This window comes from Sapajus apella, unplaced genomic scaffold (genome assembly GCF_009761245.1).
Source record: "Sapajus apella isolate SASKATOON/1434 unplaced genomic scaffold, GSC_monkey_1.0 scaffold34, whole genome shotgun sequence".
In the NCBI taxonomy this organism is placed as follows: Eukaryota; Metazoa; Chordata; class Mammalia; order Primates; family Cebidae; genus Sapajus; species Sapajus apella.
In genome coordinates, this window is record NW_022436974.1 from 7264550 (window position 1) to 7287376 (window position 22827).

General features: G+C 40.9%; 1 protein-coding gene across 7 annotated transcripts in view; it reads right to left on the reverse strand.

Moving 5' to 3' along the window:
* The window catches only part of AMOTL1 (angiomotin like 1), a 172661-nt gene that overhangs the window by 85632 nt on the left and 64202 nt on the right, over positions 1-22827 (reverse strand). The window contains exon 1 of one of the 7 annotated variants that reach the window (XM_032295736.1): positions 20362-20657. The exons of 4 other annotated variants lie outside the window; for them this stretch is intronic. In XM_032295736.1, coding sequence (XP_032151627.1) covers positions 20362-20410 — 49 coding nt within the window. In that variant the 5' untranslated portion in view covers positions 20411-20657. Of the gene's footprint in view, positions 1-14494; positions 14517-20361; positions 20658-22827 lie in introns of those variants that run through there. 2 more of the 7 variants (XM_032295737.1, XM_032295739.1) reach the window with 2 other exon arrangements.

The window sequence follows — 22827 nt, forward strand, 5'->3', positions numbered from 1 at the left end:
ATGGCCCTGGTAAAGTCATTAGCCCTTTGAAGACAGACAGTGTGCTGTGTACTTGCTAATTTCTACAAGCATGTAGCATGTAAGACACATACTTCTTACTATTTGCTGACTGATGGCAAGAGCATGGCTTTATTCTCTGGAATGGTGTCAGTACCAAGTAAGAGTTTATAGAAAAGTGAAAGATCCCTCCAAAGCTAGTCTCTGAGAGTTGCAGATAATTCCCGTACCTTTCAGTTCCTTACTCTCCCCTAGGCAGCAAATACTCGTGCTTTGAACTTGACAGGCCAGTGACCCATTCCTCGAAGAGACCACTAACTGCAAAACCACTCCCAGGTGTTGTCACCAACCTGCAAGGCTTTCTGCCAGCCACATGTAATCCAAAACCTCCTAATGATTTAAAAACAATTTCACTGTCTAGATTACAATAACCTCCTGTAACTTTATAAGAGAGACTTTAACCATAGCAACAAACAATTCTGTGGCTTCTACCTTACCTTTCAAAGAACTAAGGAATTTGCTGAGTGTGCCAGTGGCCTCAAAGTTAAATGTAAGCCATGAAGCCTTCTGATTCTGGCAGAACTCGAGGTTTTTCCAGGCAGTTGAATACTCTGCTCAGGGAGAAGGATATCCTGAAAACAATGTTTTCAAAAGGGCTGGAGAGCCTATGTCCAGTACCTGAAAAATAAGGGCCAGCCTGTTTAGGAGTCCTCATGTGAAATCAAGCCAGCTCATCTGGATTAGCTGATTCACAATCCTAAAGGCAGCACTGACAGGCGGCAGTGCCTCCTCCAAATACCTGCATGCAACTCATTTTTAAAAAGGTAACAGTGCCAGCTACAGTGGCTCACGCCTATAATCCCAGCACTTTGGGAGGCCGAGGCAGGCAGATTACTTGAGGTCAGGAGCTTGAGACCAGCCTGGCCAACAGGATGAAACCCTGTCTTTACTAAAAATAGAAAAATTAGCTGGGTGTGATGGTAGGCACCTATAATCCCAACCACTCGGGAGGCTGAGGCAGGAGAATCACTTGAACCCAGGAGGCAGAGGTTGTAGAGAGCCACGATTGCAGCACTGCACTCCAGCCTGGGTGACAGAGCAAGACTCCATCTCAAAAAATAAAAAATACAAAATAAATAAAAAGAAAACAATAAGTTCCACCACTAAACCAAAAGCTAGTCAAAAGCACTCCCTGGAAAATGCTTTCTCACTCTTTTCCCCCAAACAACCATTACCTGAAACCCAAGGTTTGGAGTGGGCTGTTGAGGGGTGGGGTTAACAAGATTCCCAAACCCTACATGGCAGGTCTTTTGAGCTGGCATCAAACTTGAATTGTCAACCCTGGACCAATCCATGTGTTCCAGAAAACAAGTGAAATCAAGACCCCAACATCTATTTAACTCACTCAAAGTGGAATGTGTGTTGAGTAAGCTTGTCTTAAATTTAACTTTGTAATGCTTGCTTAAAAATATCGTTGAAATATGACCAATATAAACCAAAATGCAGAATACATGCTTAACCTTTAAAGTAACAATTGAGCTCAAGAGAACACTGTGATTGCAGCTATAAATACCAAGAAATGAGTAAGACTGTCCTTGGCCTTAGGATTTTACGATTTGGTTTCAGAGACCAACGTGCACACAGCTACCCATTTTCATTACAAAGTAAGTGTTCTATTAAAGGAACATACTACTTTGGAGGTCCATGTGTAATCATTACTACCTGTTGACTGACAGAAGTGACATAGAGCTTCAATGACAAGAAGAAAGAGACAAGTGGGCTGAAACTGAACCAGAGGAAAAATGAGGAGGATGTTAATCCACTGTGGGGTGTGGAGAAGGTGGTGGTGAGGGAAGATTGGCCCAACATGGGAAAAGCAAAAGCACAGGACTGGGTTATGAAACCGTAGTCTCTTTAAGGAATCAAGTTCAGTGTAGCTTGGCATTGGATAAGGAGAATGATGAAGCTCTATCTGCAGACCCAGAATCCAGTATTTACTGGTGGGAGGAGGGGGTTAAAAGCATTAGTACACTATTTTCCTAACACATTAAAGCTGGAAAATAAATTAGAGAATTTGTAGTTCAACTTCCAACTATTACCTCCCATATTCCCTTCCTGATAGTCACCTAAGTAAATGCTTTTGATGTTAGGGAACACTGAACTCACTGTCTAAGTCTAGGGGCGGGTTCTATCTACCTTCCATTACAGAAGCCAAAGGGTCCCCTCCCTGTCCAGCAGTTAGAAAGACATAGGCTTGGTCAACTGGATGTGTACTGGATCTTGAGGAAATGATGCAACAATGAAAAAGTGTTGATAAACAACCTGCGATAGCACCAACCCCTGGAGACCAGGAGCAGTAGCAGTCTCTATGGTGACCTCATCCTAACAAGACAAGTAGCTTATCTCTGGCTGGGTTCCCAGTGGCTATTTGCCTAGATTCCTGCCCATGTTCTGAGCCTTTCAATTAATTTGTGAGCTGCCCAACATATTTCCAATAAATTTCTCTTTTGCTTAAGTTAGCCGATGTCACTTTGTGCTTTTTACAATCAAGAATCTCTGATAGACTTATTTTTTTAAGTAATTATTCTGATTCTCATTCTAGTGCAGCATTTTATCTGTATCTTAAGTACTACATGACTTAGCAGTATCTGCCTGGAATTATAGTAACTCATGTACATTGCCCTAGCTATCCTTGGCACCAGCCTTGTGCAAATACCTGTGAAAAATACATGCTGTTCCCCCATGGTTTCTTCATCTGGAGGGCCTCTCTATCCTTATAAATCTATGAAACTTTTACTTTGGCACATATTAAATGCTAAAATATATACTAATTACGAGAAAGTCTTTTGAAGCTCTATTCTAGCGCCACTTCCTCCAGGGAGTCCTCTTTCCCTCCTTCCCCCAATATCTATACGCCACTCAGTGCTCCCCAAGCATTCTATGCATACTCTTGCCATAATGTATTAAAATGCCTATGTATTTCATTTCTTTCCCACTTCTCCCCCTTTGACTCATAAGTTTATAACAAGAGAGACCATGTCTTATTCACCTTTGTATCTCCAGTTACTCGCAAAAATAAGATCACAGCAAGTATTCAACACATATTTATTTTACCAATAAATTGTCTGCATATGTTCCTTGTACCTAAGAGTTTCTGACACATCATGGGGACTCAACAAATACATTATCTTAATATGTATATTAAGATATAGTTTAAAATAACTAGTTATAAGCATGTTCTTATTACAGAACTTAGCTCAAAGGTAAGTTTGCCTTTTCTAAGGCTTCTCAAACTACTCAGGAAACCAAGGTAAAAGCTATTGGGGAAAAAAGAGAAAGCCATCCAGTTCCAAAACAGGTTAATTACAAGTATGCTATGATCCAATACCAGAAAGGCTTTATACATAATGTTAGAAGTAACAACCATACAGGGATTCTGTAGCTTGAGCACAAACTCACATTTGAGAGACAGGCGTGCTCCCCTCCTCCTCAACGCCCACAGGCAGGTCCTGAGCCCACGGGACTGTACCCTAAATGAGGTCTTTGCTTGGGCTTCCTCCACAGGTCTGGGCCCCCAGGAAGAGGCAGGAGTCCTTCCGACTCATTTGCCATAAATAAAAAAAGGAATATTCCCAGTTCCACCTCTCACACAGAGTTACAGTGAGAATGCAGTGACAGCATTCATAATAAAAAGGTTTTATCTATGAAACTATTTTTTAAAATTTAGCTTTAACATAAAATCCAAAGGTCCTTAAATATCTTGACTCAAATTGTATAAAGTAACATTATAATCTATATTTTATGTTGATATATTTGTTGCTTACCTAAAACAAAAAGACTAAAAGTACCTGAACTCCAGAGATTCTTTTCCTCAGGTAAGTTTTAATAAACCCTATATTTAATTAAGTTACTGACATTTAAATATCATTCATCATAACCTGTTTGTATAACTTTCTAGAAGCAAGTATCTCAGGATCACAGTAGTATTCTTTTGGGTGGCTCTGACATACACTGTGGTCCCACCAAGAGTGAAAAAATATTACAGGGTGTAATACTTATTGCAGAGAGTAAACAAAAAATATTTTTTCACTCAAAAATGTTAAAAGGCCTTAATATTTTTTGAACAAATGAAAACAAACAGGATAGAAAGCTTTAAAACAACCCCCAGACATGAAATGCCAATATGTCTGCATAATTATGCTCTGCAAAGCACTCTCACCCCCACTAAGAGAAAGGAGCAGTTCAGACACTTCCTGTCTGCCACAGATTCCTCCAGCTTTCTGGACCCTATTAGTGTGTACTGTTGCAGATGAGTGACACTGGGATGTCTGTCAGACAGCAGCAGCCCACAGGGATTGGGACTCTCTCAAGAGGCAAGCACATTGCTTCTAATGACACACTCACCCAGCTCCTAAATCAATACGGGCTCATGAATGAATTACATAATTTAAAGCAATCAGTATCTCCAAGAAACTAAATATCCCTTGGGTAACAAAGAGTATAACCAATAATAGCGAGAGCTTCCATTTATTCAGAAACTATGAGTGCCAGGATGTTATAAAATCATATTATTTGATTACCAACACCCACTCTTATTTTATTGATAGTGATACTGAGCTCACAGAGGTTACATAATGCCCAGAGTTAAAAACCAGCTGGCAACACAGCCCCTCCAACAGAAAAGCTCTTTTGACTACACCATTCTAAACTCCAAAGACCCCTCAATAATGCAAACTAATTCTAGGTCTTTTTTTCTATCAAATTTCTTAGATTAAAATTAAGAGAGTTTTAATAAAATGTTCTTAACTTGTGGATAAAGCAGAAAGGTCCTGGGAAAGTTTATTTCTCTGCATGTTTGAGGCAGAGAAGGATCCAGAACCATTTTCTTCGTGTTATTTTTTATAAAAGCTTGGGGGAATAACAGCACACTCCCTGCCAAACACCAGAACACCAAGACAATTGATGAAACCACGCTTCCTCATCACTTCCATCTGGTTGCATAATATTTTCTTTTCTTTTTTTTTTTTTTGCATATTATTTTTATGACTGTGTTGCCACTTTAACAATGAATCCCAAACCTACAGAGTGTCAGAAACATTAACAGAGCTGGTTAAAAACATCACTTCCAAGTCAGACCTGCAACACTGGCTTCACCACAAGTGTAGACCAGAAATGACATTTTTGGACCATCTTTCACAAACAATTTGAATGCAGTCAGGTTTGGGAAGTTTGTACTTCTCTACCAATATAAGCTCTTCTACAACAAACATATACAGTCCTGAAAAGTTGTGGTAAACTAGACTTTTGTAAATAAATCACATTTTAAGTACAAGATGTGTTGGATTTAATAAATTCAAATAATAATGGATAAGTAAAGAAGATTAAACTCTTCCTAAAACTAACCACTAACCAACCTGCAATAACTCCTTTAGTAATGTGAAGAATACTTCCCACAATTTGTTACTTTTCAATAAATTCAGATTTAAAGTCAGTGGTTTCAGTGTCCTGTATTTTATATGTGCAAACCTGAATGACTAGATATGAGAATATGGTTATTTCAGTCATATATCAAATACTGTTAAACAGAAACAAGGTGATTATAAGAATAACAAAAAATATACACTCATTTCAACAACATGATGAGATAAAGCTGTGAAAATACCTAGCATACCATACATAAATGCTTGATAAATCTGAAACTCAAAAACCCTCTGCTGAGAAGGGGGGATAATCCTCATAAAGTTGTTATGAGAAATTGTTATGAGGATTTAAGTGAGTTAATGTAAACCAATTACACACTAGTTCGTTGCAGTGGCCAACTACGGCCAAAGAGTCCCTGTAAAGACAAGTAGCTATCTAGTTATAGGAAAGGAAGTCACAGAAAGTAACATTACTGAGCATGACATGCTACAAGCATTATCTCAGGTAATTCTCATATTCCTGAGAATTAGGTTTCTTTTTCTCCTGTACAAAAACAGGAATGACAGGCCCTGGGTCACAGGGCTAACAGCCATAAGGCTGAGAGGTAAACTCAATTTTGACTGCTCCACAGCATTCACAGAATTAAAAAAAAAAAAAAAAAAACAAGAACAACAACAAAAAATACATGTGATAGGAGTTACAAAGGATCATGGGTCACCAGCAGCAAAAGGCAGAATCATTCACTCATTCATTTGTCCATTTAGCCATTCATTCCACAAAGATATATGACATTGAGCATCTGCCATGAGCAAGACAGTGCTAGATATAAGACCCAAATCTGAAGGTCTATCAAGAGAGACAAACACGTAAAGCAGAAAATTGTCAAACAGTGCAGAAATAACAGGCTCAAGGAAGTGTGGAGTGGTGAGCTAGGATACCAGTGCCCACGTTTATCTTACAGCACACACACACAGGATCTAGAACTGTGCTTGGGGCTATACTTACCTCTTTCTCCTCTTTGACCTTCTTGTTTTGGCTCATGACACCCCTTTAAAAATCTGTCTAAAGCAACAGAGCTTCTCCCTATGTCTAGAAGATGTATACACACGAATTTCACGTACAATTTCATGGAGTTCACTACAAACCCCAGTGTAGTAACCCCTAATTTATCGTCAGCCATGATGTTGAGAGGGAGACTAAGAGGAAACATGCTCCAAAATAAAATTTTCTAGGGACAAACCAATTACAGGTAAACGGACATAACCAAACGCTGCTGTGAATTTTCTATGTGAAGGGCATTGTTCTGTTCTAAACAATTCGTATTAACTCACTCAATCCCCATAACAACTCTGTGATGATTACTCCCATTGCTCAGATGAGGACACTAAGGCACTGAGAGGAATTTGACTAGTGCCACACAATCAGCAAAGAAAAAAACTACGACTCAAGCCCAGCTAGCCTGGCTCCAGGCTCTATGGCTTTTGCCACTGCAGCAACAGTGCTCAAATGTTTCGGTTTTAGGGCCCTTTCACACTCTAAAATTATTGAGGACCCAATGAGTTATTGTTAATGTGAACTATATCTATCAATATTTAATGCATTTGAAACTGAAGCTTAGGTATATGTTAACTCATGTAAAAATAACAATAGCAAACCCATGATACATTACATAAAATATTTTTATGTAAGATATTAAAAATATTTTATGTAACATATGAAAAAAACTCATTTTTAAAACAAAGTGGGAATTTTTTTATTATTTTGTATATTTATTTCTTTTCTTTAATGTCTGGCTTAATATAAGACAGCTAGATTCTCATATCTGCTTCTGCTTTCAATCTGTTGTTATATAATTTTTCACTGAAGTAAGAATATCTGTCCTCATACAAATATGTAGTTGGCAAAAGAAAGCATATTTTAATAGCCTCTTCAGATAATTGTGACTATTCTGTGAAACCACACCAAAACTCAACAACTGGAATTTTCTTAAAGTCAATTGCAACATAAGATATGAAACCCTGACAGTGGTCTTTTCATGGATACTCCTCCGTACAGTATTACTTTAAAATCTATTGGCCCATCTCTCACTTTGAAGAGAGTTGTTATATTTTACATTTGCATGTAACATCGTATGTGGTCATCTGGAAAACAATGGTTCAATGAATTATAGAGATGTTCCATACATTGAAACATTTAAGTATATAATATCAACCAAATCCCATTTGTTAATATACCATGGATCTCAATCAACAGAAAAGTCTTTTACATATTGAGAAGCTATCAAGTTCACGGTGGCAGATATAAGTTTCCCAAAATTCCAAAATCCAATTTTCACTTGAAAGCTTTGAGTTTTATCAATTCAGCAAATAGTTTTTCTTGAAATGACAAGTTCCCTTTATTTATTTTGGAGACAATATGTACCAAATGCCCAAGTCAGAATAACCATAGTTTGCCAGTTTTTCTTTCAAGTAAATATGGATTCCATGAGAAAAGCATCTAGTTTCATGTTTATATCACAATTCTATCACAAGTACTTTTTCTCAGTTCGAAGCAGAAGCACTTTATGTATCTTCCCATTTCATCACACAGGATGTTAAAAAGACATATTCAAGGTTTGAGATTTAATATAATCATCTGTACTGCTTCAACGACAACTGGCTTTTTTGTTATTCTGAGTGTGCGACTAATTGACTACTACCACTGTCTTGATTCATTGTGAGGGTATGTCTTAGTATTATTATGAAGATACTTTTTAGGTCTCAGAGACATCCTCCTCCCAGGGTTCCACAGAACACACTTTGAGAAACATTGTTCTAAACGACACAGTCTCTTCCATGGGGAAGGTCCAAAAGATGAAAATGCTGACAACCAATTATAACTGAGAATGAGTTATCCCCCTGCCCAGGCAGAGGAAGATGGCCATGGACCCTGGAAGTCAGTGAAACCTGAAGACATACCGAAGCCCTTTCATATAAAGCGCTGCTTGAACTATATTAGTCAGACGAATGGACCCCTGTTGATTAAAGAAAATGCATCTGGAGAGAGCTAGATGCCCACCCAGAAAACACCTGCGCAAGAATGCACCTTCTGGTCCTTGAGAAAATTTTACAATGGGGAATATAAATCAACAATGATTATTTCACTAGGGGGGAAAAAAGGCTCCACGAGATTAATTTTAGGTAAGGAGAAAAGAAATTGCAGTAACTTGCCCAGCAGGAAGTCAGGTGATCCTAGACAAAGGGAAGGATGTTAAGACATGATGACTGAAGGGGAAAGAGAACGATGTTGTCAAGCCAGAAGACCATAGTATTAGAAAGATTTAAAGAACAAAAACGATAGAGGCAAAAATAACCACTAAGCAGGAAGAAAGAACATACCATGCTTTCTGTTTTTGTTTGGCAAATCTGCTTTTTAAACAATGTAAGAATCCTGGCTCTGCCATTGATGAGCTATGTAAACTTGAGCAAATGATTTAATTTTTTGGTACCCATTGCCTTATTAGTGAGAATAATAATAGGGCCTACTACATAGGGTTCTTATGAAGATTAACTGAGACAACAGAAAGGGCTATTAACAATGTTCCAAGCACATAGGAAGTGCTTAGTAAATTTTAGTTTCTGTTCATGAAAAGGGGAAAATATAACAGGAATAACCACTGTAAAGTTCACTTTCAACAGATGATCAAATCAGTGAGCTCTTTACAACAGAACAGCAGCAAGATGCTCAGGCAGATAAGAGATGAGTTTTGTTTAGGTCAGACTATTCGGCTAATGAGCTAGGCTAAAATTACATTTTCAACTTTCCAAAAATTTGGGATGAGGGAAGACCTAAAATATACCATTACTCAGAAAATAAGCTTAAAATGTCCAGTCCTACTATCAAAGAACAAAACAAAAGACTACATGGTATTGTCCAAAGGCTCTTCAGAGTATCCTTACCTGGCCATCTTGGCATGCAAGGCAAGGGCTAAGTGGCCCTAGAGAAGGTATCATAAACCAGCCTAGCCTGAATACTCCTCAGCTGCCTAAGAGGCGTCATCTTCAGAGACAGTGACAAAAGGGTAGTTACTGGGTGTGGGGGGAGGGAGGGAGGAAGGATGGGGGTGGGGTGGTAACAGATTTATCCTCTGTACTGAGATATACAAACAAAAGGAATTTTCCTCTCCCTAGCACCTTTGTTCCATAACTTTTCTTTCATTTTATCTGTGATATAATACGACAGAAGTCAAAACATGAAGTTCACATCTCTTCTTCACAGTCAACTGTACTTTTCACTGACAATATAGGGAAAAACTAGGTCTTTACTAACGAAAGTGCAGAAAAGTCTATTCCTTCAGGATCATAACATACATGGCAATTTAAAGCCTATTTTCATCCCTAAAACAGTGAGTCTTTTAATGGCCTAGCCAACTAAATGATAATTTTTTTTAAAAAAGGCCAATCTCACTTCAAGGTATATCATGTATAACATTTTCTCTAGTATCCTATGCAACAGATAACTAAATAAATTTTCCAAGTCAAGGGTCTCAAAATAGATTTACAATAATTATCTAAAAAATGTCTAAATCAATGTGACCAGAACATAATATAACATTTCTGGAGATTCTATCCTATTCTGTGGGTGCTAATCAAGTTCTACCTGACAAGTGCCCAGGCCTCTCATGATACAATATCTTAAAGGGAAAAAAAAATCATCAAAACAGGGCTTTCAAGTATATTACCAATTATCTCTTGCTTATAGAGCTTATAAATGCATTTTTTGCTAATTCTATCGTCATTTTGTACCTTCAGTTACTGTTTATTTTGGAACCATAATCTTTACTATGGAGAGCAAAGCATCTTCTTGGAAGAAAACTATGTTACATACTTGTATTGTCTATATGCCTATCCCCACTCCCGATTCAAACAACATACCATATTACTGATGTTCATGATAATGATCTAAACCATCAAGAAAATGTTACATAAGGCATGAGATGAAGGAGTGGGAAGAGGATCAATCTTGCAGAAAAATCACCACCACAAATATTTGCCTTGAACAGCACAGAAATTCAAATCATCAGAATAATGCGGTTTCCAGGTAATCCAAATAATTAAAGACTTACTGTGGGCTACATTTTCAATATTTTATCTAATGATAACACAATAATGATGACTATAGAAGTTTAATACATGTCTGCAAATTCTTTGACACACCTATAGAAAGGTGGGTCCACATCCTTGAATTTAGGTAAGTTTATAAGTCCACTTGCTTAAGAGAGAAAAGAAGAGTAACTCTATGTGACTTCCAAAATTAAATTATAAAAGACAACGCAGTCCATCCAATTTGATGGAATACTCACATCTAGAGCCCTAAGCCACCACATAAGATTCTAACTAGCCTGATCCTATAAGGAAGCCAAGCCATGTGGAAGGGCAACTGTTGACACTCTGGTCTACAGACACCTAGCCTTTAATCATCCCAACCCAGGTGCCAGATATGTGAATCCAGTCATAAACCATCCATGTGCTCCTAGCCTTCTTGCCCCAGAAGTCCCAGGAATGACAGAGCAGAGACAGGCCATCCTACAGTGCCTCGCCTGAAGTCCAGACCCACAGAATCTATAAGCAAAAAAAAAAAAATGTTGCAATAGTAACTGCAACAACCATAATAGCTAACACTTAACTATTCCAATGTGTCAGATATTGTTCTTATACCTAACATGTAATTCTCCTAACAATTTCTTGAGGTAGGTGTAATTAAGATCCCTATGTATCACATGAGGAAACTCTACTTGACAGAGAGGTTAAGTAATTTTGCTAAGATTACAAAGCTAGTGAGTGGCACAGGTCGCGTGTGAATACAGGTTTCCAGCTCTGGAGTCTTATTATTTAAACTCCAGAGATAATTACTGAAATTAAAAAAAAAAAAAAAAGATATCGGAAAGACACATCACAATTAGCCCATTAGGATCCCCTTCCCACCATCAAGCAGGACATTACATCATACTTTCTCATTTTAAACAGATTTCTAATAAGATACACTCCCACACTTCTACTAATTCTTTGGTTGCCTCTTTGCCCCTCATATCCTCCTAATCTGTATTTGGCCACCCTCCCCAGCAGACAATTCTTCTAAACTTCTAGAAGTCATGATATCTGCAGTTTAAGCTCATTTCAAAGTGAAAATAAATACTTGAAAGACAGTTATGAATCTTTTCTTGACCTTCTCTTCTTAGAGCAGAATGAACCCAGTTCATTTGTCTTTTGTTTTCCAACATCTTAATACATTACATTCCTTTTATAGAATATGAATTCCATGGGGAGCAAAGGATATATACTCCACACCTAGCCCAGTTCCTGGCACATGACAGACCCTCAAATATCAGATGGATTAACTATATGTCCTTTTATTGTACCCCATCAAATTCTCCACCTCAGTATTGACTTGTACAATCCAGAGTTATTCATGCAACAGATATTTAAGGAGGAGTGAGTGATTCTGTATCTAAATTTCTGCCTAATTTATATTCTGTCCAAAAATAAGAAATGTCATGTTCCCTAATGTTTGGCATGTACCTTTTTCTATAAGAGAAATTGAAAATATTCAAAGTAAATTCAATTAGCATATTTTTGACTACTGCCTAAATAAATTACTAAATTGAATACTAGAAATTTAGTATTTTATTTTATGAACAATTACACATAACCCATTTTTTGTTCCTAAACTAATAAAGTGACCTTAGTCACTTAATAAATGTCACTAAAGTATAAATATTTGTCTTTATTTCAATTTTCTTTCTCCAAACTCCTGGAATTTTTTTGGAGAAATCTGCAAGTAAGAAATGTTAGACTTTGGGGAAATTTAATGCCTCAACTCAGGGCAAAGCTAATATGTATCTCAGAGTAGACTTTTTAGACTCTATTCTTAAGTTTTTTGATGACTACCATACAGGCTCAACTCTAAAGGTAAATTTATTCACCATTTTTATGCCACTTACCGCTCATTTCTGATCTGCCAGTCCAGTCAATACCACGGGAGGATAAGCCTGACAGGATTATGCCCTTTAACAAACCTACTAGTTTAAACAAAACTGACACCCCCATTATCTTCAAGGTTTGGAGAAATGGTTTTGTGGCGCTTTTAAAATTGCTTTGCTAGGTGTCTTAATTGAAGCTTATTGTGATTTCAGAAGGTATTTTCTTTGACTCTTTTAGATAAAAGGACCATTAGACCATTTCTCTTTTCAAGAAGCTAGATTGGTTTTACATGCGTTTTTTCTACAATGAATTTAACGCTGTGCACTGAGTACCCTGTGTTCATTAATTTCCACAAAAAGCACATTTTCTAATCACTTTGTCTGCCCTTCTTCTATCTTCCAACCTTTCCCACATCACCAGGATGAGCAATCAACCTATAACTGCAGTGATATTTAGGAGCCAGTCCCTTAGGAACAGGGCCTTGCCAGAGGATTTCATATTCTCTACTATTCTCAAGACCCCCAGATAGATGACGCTTGCTCACGAAACACTTGGTTCCCAGAGTCCTCCAGAACACAGTCCCTATCAGAAAGGAAAAGGCCTGCCTCACATCTGCTTTCAGGGGTCACATTCCTGGGTTATACCACCCAAAGCAGCCCTCATAGCTGAGAAGCAGCAGCTGAATGTGAGATGCCTCCTTCCTCTTTGGCACGTGGCCACTGGGTGTGTTTAGAGCCCCCACCTCACAAAGAGGAAGCAAAGCGAGCTTGGAACACAAGATATCTATCATCCTGTCTTGCTGGGCTTATTCTGAGAAGGGTGGAGGAAAGGTGGGAGGAAGGAGGGAAAGAAGAAAGGACAGACTAGGTCAGAAGAGGTGCATGAAAACAGAAGTGGGAAGACCTGTTATGTGGGTGGCTATCACAATAGTCCAGGAGACAGGTAATTAGCCCTTAAGGTGGTTTAGCTGTAGAGACATGCAAAGGAAGGGAAAGTATGCAAAAAGTATTTTGAAAGTCAACTATAAGGACCTAGAGACTGACTGGATGTAGTGTGGGCAAAGAAATGAATCTTATTACAGTTTACAGAACACTTTCAAAGGAGTCAATAGGATGATGCAGTGTGGAATGGTATCTGAGCATGTGCAAACACTGGAGAGATGAATAAGGGCCAGATCCCTGCCTCTCATTGACAAAGGCTGGTTCAACAGTGGAACAGATCCAAGGTGGAGAAGTCCAGGCTGACCTTTGATAGTCCTCTTTAGGAGAAGGGCCTTTCTGTGCTAATTGCACCCAAGCATTTCTATTTGCTTCTCTTAAGGGCCAGATCCCTGGGAGAATCCCATGAATGGAACATCTTTAGAAACAGCAGACATCTCTTGATAATGGCCTGGTAAGCTTTGCTGCTAGCATAACTCAGTTGCCATGCTGACCCGCCTTTCAAATGGAATCAGCCTCCAAAAACAGAAGTGGCAAAATGAGATTCAAATGAACAGAGCATTCCCAATCAGTTCATACCAGATATCCAAGGGAGATGTGGTACATTTCATTCAAAATGTCCCTGTCTTATCGTCTGAAGTCTAGTGGTATTGCCATCAGACAGCAGAGCCAATCTCACTGTAGAGCCACACTGCTTAACAGAAATTGCTGCCATGACGGAAATGGCTATTAAGCACTTGAACTGTGGCTACTGTGACTGAGGGCCTGAATTTTTCATTTAATTTAATTTTCATTAATTTAAATAGTCACAAGTGACTAGTGGTTACTACGGACAGTGTAGGCCTAAAACTTGAAAAAAATAGATGAAGGCCAGATTACATTTGCCCTAAACTGCTGGAAAAAAAATGTCATGGAGTTATATTTCTCTACTGTGAGGAAGCTGAATCTCAATATTTCAACATCTCCTCAAGCAATTTTCCAGCACTGAGCTTTCCTCTGGTCATTACTACAACTACTCATCAACGTGCCTCCAAAACATCTCCGTTTGGAGGTTCCTCAGAGACCCTAACTTAACCGTCCATCCACTGCAGAATCTTCATGACATCCTCGAGTATGCCTATGGTCGCTGCATATGTCTACGCAATTTTACCAAGTGCCCCAAGTAGCAATAAAACTTACCGTCACGAGAGGCAGAGCACTGTAAATCCAAAGATACTATTCCAAAAAGATACTGAGAATGCAGAAAATAATTTTTTAAGAAAACTATTTTGTACCAAATTTCACTTCTTTTGTAGCTCTTTCAATGACACTATGTCATTTAAGCCCCACAGTAACCTTAGAAAATAAATATTTAGTAAATACATTTATTTTACAGAGCCTAAGTGATTTACCAAGGCAATATGGTACTCATATACCCAGTCATAGCATAGTAGACACACCTCCTCCCCTACAATAAACTTCTATGGCTATTGTGGGGCTTAAATGACATAGTGCCTGTGAAAGGGCAGCAAGCATTTATTGAATGCTTTCAACGTGCCCGGCATTGTGAGCATTACTTCACTTTGCCCTCATGCAGCTCTATGAGGGAAGAACTATTATTTTCCCCATTTACTGATAAGGCTTCAGCATATACAATTCCGAGGTCACATACCAAGGAGGTGGCAGGGCCAGGATACAAGCAGAGCTATCTGTTCTTAATCCAAAATACTACCTCTCCTTTCTCATTTTAACATATGCTTAACTCTAATCTATTTAACTTCAGTCATACTTTTATGTTACTGAGTACAGTGTTTTCACCTTCTTTTAAGCTATCATGCCACATGCTGTTCAAAAAACTCAACCATTCAGTGTAAGCCAACTCAATTACCATGTGCTCAAGAATCAGAGTAACACACTCTAAAGAATTCATGGCAATAAAGATCCAAAAACTAGATCAAAAGCAAACCAATTTTATTCCCACCATGCTTGAGCAGCATGCCCAGGGAAGCCCACCCTGATTGCCTGGACCAAAGCAAGCCCTCTCTCCTTTCTGCTCAGAGCTCCCATAGCACATCACACGTGTCCCATCATAGCAGCAGCATGTGGTAATGTCCACATGCCACACCCCTAATCTGTGGGTACTTCAGAGTAGGAACTACACCTGACGGTTTATCTGTGTATATTCAAGACCTAATAGACGGTTTATAAGATCAACAGCAAGACATACAAACTCTTAAGAGGGATAAAAATGAACTATAATTTAAAAGTAAAATGTAAAACTGTAAAACTTTTAGAAGAAAACACAGTAGAAAATGTTTGAGACATGGGCCTAGGCAAAATGCTCTTAGATGTGACATCAAAAGCACCATCCTTAAAGAAAAAAAGAAATCTATAAACTGGACTTTATCAAAATTGAAAATTTTTGATCTGCAAAAGATCCTGGGGTAAGGGCCTAAAAAGATATGCTACATACTTGGAAAAATATATACACGAGCCAGAAATCTGACTAAGGAGTTGTATCTAGAATATGCAAAGAACTCTTAAAGTTCTACAGTAAAATAAATAATCCAGTTAGGGAATGGGCAAAAAGCATGAATAGTTATTTCACCAAAAAAGGATATATAGATAGCAAAAAAGCACATAAAAAAGACATTCAACATCATCAGCCATTACTGTGATACAAATTAAAACCATGATAAGACTAGAACACCTATTAGGACATCTAAAATGAAAAACAGTGATAACATCAAATGCTGGTAAGGATGCAGAGAAACTGGATCTCTCATACACTACTGATAGGAATGTAAAATGGTGCAGCCACTCTGGAAGTTTGGCAATTTCGTAAAAAACTAAACATACACTTAACATACAATCCAGCAATCACAATCATGGGCATTTACACCAGAGAAATAAAAACTTATGTTCACACAAACACCTATATATAAATGTTCACAAAAACTTTATGTGCAATAGTCATGAACTGGAAAAAACCCACAGGTGAATGGTTAAACAAACCATAGTACATCCATGTCATGGAATACTACTAAGCAATGAAAAGAAACAAATGACTGATAGAAGTAAAAATTTAGATGGATCTCCAGGGCATTATGCTGAGTGAAAAGCCAATCTCAAAAGTTCGCATATTACATGACTATATATATGTAACATTCTCAAAATGACAAAATTGTAGATATAGTAAACAGGAGTAATGGTTGCTAAGCATTTAGCAACAGGGTGGGGAGAAGAAGGCTGGTGCAATTATAGAGGTATAGCATAAGGGAGATCCTTGAGGTGACAGAACAGCCTGTACTTTGGTTGTGGTGGCAGTTACATGAATTGACACATGAAAAACTGCATAGAAGTAACTAGAAATACAAATTTTACATGGGCATGTAAAACTGGTAAATCTGAATATGCTCTGTGGACTGTGCCAATGTCAGTGTCCTGGTTCTGCTGTTGTACTATGGTTATGTAAGATGTTACCAATGGGGGAAACTGGGTGAAGGGTATGCAGGACCTCTCTACTATTTTTGCAACTCTCTATGAAGCTATGATCATTTCAAAACAAAAAGTTACAAAAAAAAAAAAGGAAACGGCAGACATTTTATAAAAACAAAATGACAAAATAGGTACATAGCTGCAATATTGGCCAGTGAGGTCTCAAATACAGGTTTAAACATACATGGTAGGATGACAGTTTTTGAAAACTTAAATCTAATTCTTCAGTATCTTAACAGGGATACATTTCCACTAGCTTAGAGCTACTCTCCTACTCCCTCCTAAAAGTTGGAGAAAAAATGCTGGGGGAAAAAATGCCTGATGTGTGAATCCCTTTAGGAGTCCAGGAGTCCTGCCCTGGGTGTCCAAAATGAATATACCGTAAGATTTCACAAGGTCTAGCCATGAGGGCAGAGTCAAGGGCCTCACAAGTTAAAGGAGAACTCAGCTTGGTGCCAAGACATAAACCAAGAGCAGGAGTGGCTTCCTTCCAGCAAATGTAGAGGACTGCCTTACCCACAATTGCCAAGATTTACATTGTACCTCTTCTCCAAGACAAAACAAAGCCAAGCCAACAAAATTAACTTTAAAAAAATCACTAGGCAAACAAAAAACCAAAACAAAACATAAAACCACAACAACCTCAGTCTATTTCCAACAAACCCTGTAATCAAATATCTCCTTTTACTTGACCTCCATGCTACCCTTTGCTTTTCAAGGATTTTATTACCTACTAAATTCTGAGTCATAAGAACCTGCCAAAATTAATGAAAAATAGGGGGAAAATTATTCAAAACACTGCAGAATTTCCTGACCTGAGCTTCCTTATGCATTGAAAATGCAGATAGCAACACCCACCCACCCAACCGCCTCCCCCGCAAAAAAAAAAAAGGAAAGAGAAAAAGTTACTTTGGGGGAATTTTATATGTCACAAATGTTAACAGGTCTTACAAAGTTACTTCTTTTAAATGTATTGGCCTGAAAAATCAAACTTTTAAAATTTTCACTAGCAATTTCCATTTCATGTCATTATTTTTTTCGAAAGTCTTACATTATATAGTGTTTTATCATTTTCAAAGCATTTTCACAAATTACTATGAAGAAATGCAGCTCTGGTACCTAGAGGCTGTACTTTTCAACAGAACTCTCACCAGCCAGCCTGCTACTTTCAATTAGTTCAGCCATCTTTTCCCTAGGCCCTGGGTCCACACTTTTCCACAGCAGTAGACATCAGAAAAGCCGAGCTCTACCCATCGGAGCCTCCAGATTAACTGGCCCAGGGCAGACACTCTCAAGTCTAACCAGCAGAGTGCCTTCCCATAAAATAACTCACATTTCTGCATGCATGTGCTTTTCTTAAGGACAGCACTTTAACATCGCATTTAAACTGAAAATCCTCCATTAGCTTCCATTAAAAGATGTATTTTTAAATGTTTTGATCTCCACATGCCCTTTGGAACATTAGTATTCTACATCCTCCATCATCTGCAAAGAACCTGAAAGACCAAGACTTCCTTGCATTTTAAAAAGAAGGGTGACGGAGAGGGGAGTTACAGGTACAGCACCTTCTCTCCTATACTCTTACAGATTTACAAAGGTTTCCTTATTTACCTTGAAAAATGTATCTCAGAAAAACAAAAGTGCACCCATACAAGAAGTAAACATCCTTATCCCTCTCTGCCCCCTCCCCAGCATCCCCACCAACACCGTAAGGAAAAGTAGAGCCTGTGTAAGGCCTTCTACTGTACATCCTACCCTTTTCATTCTGGTAGAATCGGTATTTTCTTTCCTTCTCGTTAAATCAATGCTTTTCCACCCTTTACTAACAGTTCAAAGTGTATTAAACTATTGTTCCCACATTATTCTCATAAAGAGCCTTCATAGTGGATACACTATAATGCTCAGAGCACCTTGGTAGGAGGTAAATGTCAGTTGCTACAGATGCTTCAAGACCTTGCAATCTACAGAGCTCCTTAATTGTTAACCTGGGTCGGACTTCCACAGCTGCCGGGCCCAGGAGTGGTAGGCAGCCAAGGGAAATCTTAGCCAGTTTGGCAGTGACCCATAGGCCAGTTTTGGAAGCAGGGAGCCATGACTGTTTAATATTTCAAGCCCTGACTTTTTGCTTCCCGAAAAGGAAGGAAATTTTCTGGAACTGTAGCTATTAATATCCCCATATTCTAGTTTAATTCGTTTATGGTGAACAGGTTAGCACGTAACTGTTTTGGTTAGCCGAAAGCATCTTCGACGTATCACAACTGGCTCTCGAGACCATGTACCCCCCCACCACCAAGCAGTACAAAAACTCTCATAACATGCCCCGGAGAAGAAAATGGGCAACCAAGGCCTCACAGAGAAAGGGAGCTGAGGGACCACGGGGACAAAACGCTGGGTCCAAACCGCATCGTCTCAGGAGGCGGCACAATCAGGGCCCTGACCTCTGAAACCCCAGTCCAGGTGATCCACACGCTAACCTGGCCAAAAGCTATTTGCCACTCGGAGACAGGGAATCGACACCGAAGCCAAAAAGGCCAAAATCTTCGAACAAAAATGGAAAAGGAAAGTCTTCCTAGTGATCAATCCAGACTGGAAAAGTAGGGTGGGCGACGCGCGGGAGCTGTGCGCAGGGACCCAGGATTCTCGGCCTGGGGCTCTAAGGGGGGAAACTTGGACGCCTCGCCGCAAGCGCAGTCCAGGTGGCGGAGGCCCTAGAGGTGCGCGCCAGGGCTCCAAGGCTGGGCCGCCGTGTCCTCCAGCCCGGCCGCCTTTGGGGCACGCTCGGCCCCTGTCCCGGCGCTGGGCCCTGGCTCCGCTCGGCTGTCAGCGGCCGACGCGCCACTCTGTCTCCTGCCACAAATGTCACATTCCAAGAAAAAACAGTTCCATTTGGAAAGTTTAAATGTTTTTCCCCCTGAAACCAGATTATCGTAAAGGCAGCCCTAACAGGCAAGCGGGAGCTGGATCTAACTCTCCAGTTTGTCAAAGAAGCTTGTCTAGGGAGAGAACAAAGAAGGAGCAGCAGCTAACGCGATCCGGGCGTCTGGGGCTGTGGTGCAACCCTTTCGTAGCCCTCATCCGCCAGAGCCGGGTCTGGCCCGCGGGCAGGAAGGGTCCAGCCACGAGCTCTGGAGCCTGTCGGGCGGGCCGGTGCGCGCGCCTTTGTCTCGCGCGGGGGAAGCGGCACCGGACACCCCCTTCCGTCCCCTCCCTCGCAGCGAGACCCTTGCGCGGGCGCGCCACGGAGATTCGGACCATATGGGTGCGCCCCTCCGACAAGGCCAGCCCTGCGTCTGGCGCGCCGCACCCGGGCCCGCACCCCAGAGCCACAACTTCAGCCTACGTGGGTCGCGGGGCGGCAAGGCGCTGAGGCGCGGCCCGTAAGCAACAGGACCTGAAGCGGGGCAAGGGAACCCGCTTAAAAACAACAGCAATGTGGGATCTCAGCCTTGGGTCCCCAGGAGCTGCCCCCTTCCCTGAGTAGCAGGGTCCAGGGGAGCCCGAGGCGTCTGGGTTCTCCCCGTGGGAGCCTCGGAGGCGCCCTCCCGGCACCTCAAGCGGCGGCTGGTTACCTTTCACTGCAGGCTCACAAGTTCCCCGGCGCAACTTTGTCCTCCACATGAGGCGATCATGGCTAGTTCAGTCCCGCGGTTGGGGAAGGCGGCCGCAGGGCAGCGCGCTGGACATGGCCTGGGGCAGCGCGGGGAAGTGGCGTCAGACAATCAACCCCATTCACACAGGGCTTCACCTCCAGCCCCAAAACCAACAAGCGCTGCTGGGTCTTAGAGGTTCCCGCGCGCTCCAGCCGCCGTCCGCGCTCCGCTCTCCCCGCGCGCGGGCTGGGGAGGGTCACCCGGGCTTGTCACTGTAACCCTACACTCCACCCCCGCCGTGGCGCCCGGCCGCTGGGCCCTAGAGCCCGCCTGCAGACGCCCGCCGCCCCTCCCGAGCCGCGAGACTGCCAGGCCAAAATTGCCCGGAGCTCCAGCTGACGTGTCTCCCTGAGACTTAGGAGGGCGACAGCCTCCTTTGCTTTGTCCCTATTTCAGACTCAACAGTTCTCCCTCCACTTTGTCTTCCTTCCCACCAGGCCAATGTCGGCCAAAAATGTTTCCAGATCTGCCCAAAAGTCTAGGTTAGGTTCTGCTTAGGTTGTTTTTTTTTCTTCTTAAGTGGAATTTCCAGGTGGAAAGTGACCACACTTTTCTCAGCATTGCTCAGGCCCCAGTGCTTCCATCACGCACTTGAGATTGGGCGATAAACTGCTACTATGTGCTCCGTTGACAAACGGAAGGGCCAAAACAGACCTGGCAGCCTTGGATATGAAATGTGTTCGCAGAACCGTACATCCTCTGGCCACAAATCCGCAGGCTGTTACCTGCCTCAGCAGAGGCAAAGAAAGTAAGTGACTCTGGGAAAATGTTGCCCCACCTCTTAAAATCGGGCTGTGCTAAGAACTACTCATCCACCCCATTATATTGGTTTATACCGCCTGCTCTCTGGATCCCTGATCTCGGGTGCCCGAGCCTGCCCCTTGGCACATCTGCCTGGCTTACTTGGGCAGCTGTACTGCTTGGAGAAGAGAAAGCCAGGTAACAGTGACGTTGCTGCCCAGGATTGTCAGTGGGAGAGTCAGCGCATACCAAGCCTCTTTTATCTGGTGCTCCCTGCCTTTTTTCACCTGTTCACTAGGCCGGGCCTTCAGGGACTTCTCCCTGGATTGTGAGAATTCCCTAACTAGTCTGCCAGCAGTTTTACCCTGGTTAATTCTGGTTGGTTGTGTGTCCTGACTCTGATTCCCCTGATGGGCATTCCTGCTGAGTAACCACTGCTCTTGAGATAAAGCCCAAATGTAATCATTTAACAATTATTTAGGAAATACCTACTCCATTTGAAGTCTCCTACCCTGGTACACACAGGAAACTTAGCACACAAAAGAAACTTAGAGCAGTTGACCAGCCTTTCAAGGACCTGTCATCTAAGAAGACAAGATGTGTGAACAGAAAACAGGCAAGCAACAATGCAGGAGATCCAAGTACTGCAGATACCTGGAAAAGGCAGAGAGAAGGATGAACTTTATACAGAAGGAAGAGCCTGGGAGGGTGGTGTAGTTCAGACGCAGCAGGAAAAGGAAAAGGCAGACCTGGGCAAGCAGAGGCAACAGCCAAGAGGGAGGTGACAAGGTCTGGGTGCTTGGAAGAAAGGCATAGAAGAAAGGGTTTTTACTAGAAACGAGGATAAAACAAGGGAAGGCAGAATAACAAGATCACAAAAATGTAGACTTGGAAAGAATCAAAGAAAGTGTCAACCAAACCTTTCACTTGCCACATGAAGCAGCTCAGGCATAGCTGTTGAATGACTTGTCCAATGCTACGGAACAAGTTTAGTAGCAAAGCCAGGGATAGAAACAACTTCTGCCTCAATGTGCCTTCTATTACACACCGTGAATCCTGAATCGCAAATTAGGAGCTGAAGTGGTATCTTATGGTCAGTGAAGGGACCACTGATTCACCTAGCATTCCTCTATACCATCCTATATGCTAGGAAGCAGAAGAATTTCCAAGTTACAACCATCAAGTTTAGAACAAAACAGGCATGAGCTGAGTTGAGGCTCCACCATTCAGTATCTGTGTGACAGTTAGTTGCCTAACTTCTGTAAACCTCAGTATTCTTTTTGGCAAGATGAAGAAAATAGCATCTCACAGAGTGGTTGCGAGGACTGAAGAAAGTAACAAATGTAAAATGCTTAGCACAATACATGTAGTATTCAACATACATTTGCTATTATAATTTCAAGAGATTATCTGGGATAGTTGCAGGAAGCAATGATATGTGAGGTTGATAGAAGTGATAGAAAGGAAATGAGAGATAGCATATCTTTGAAGATACCAAATGTCATAAAGAAAGGTATCAAATATTTGAAGCAAGATTTTATTCTTCTCATTGATTCATTGTTTATCCTGTGGAAAAGGACAAAGTAATCAAGTTAACCTAGACTTTAAGGCCAGTCATAGGAAGAACAGATCTTTCCATCCTAG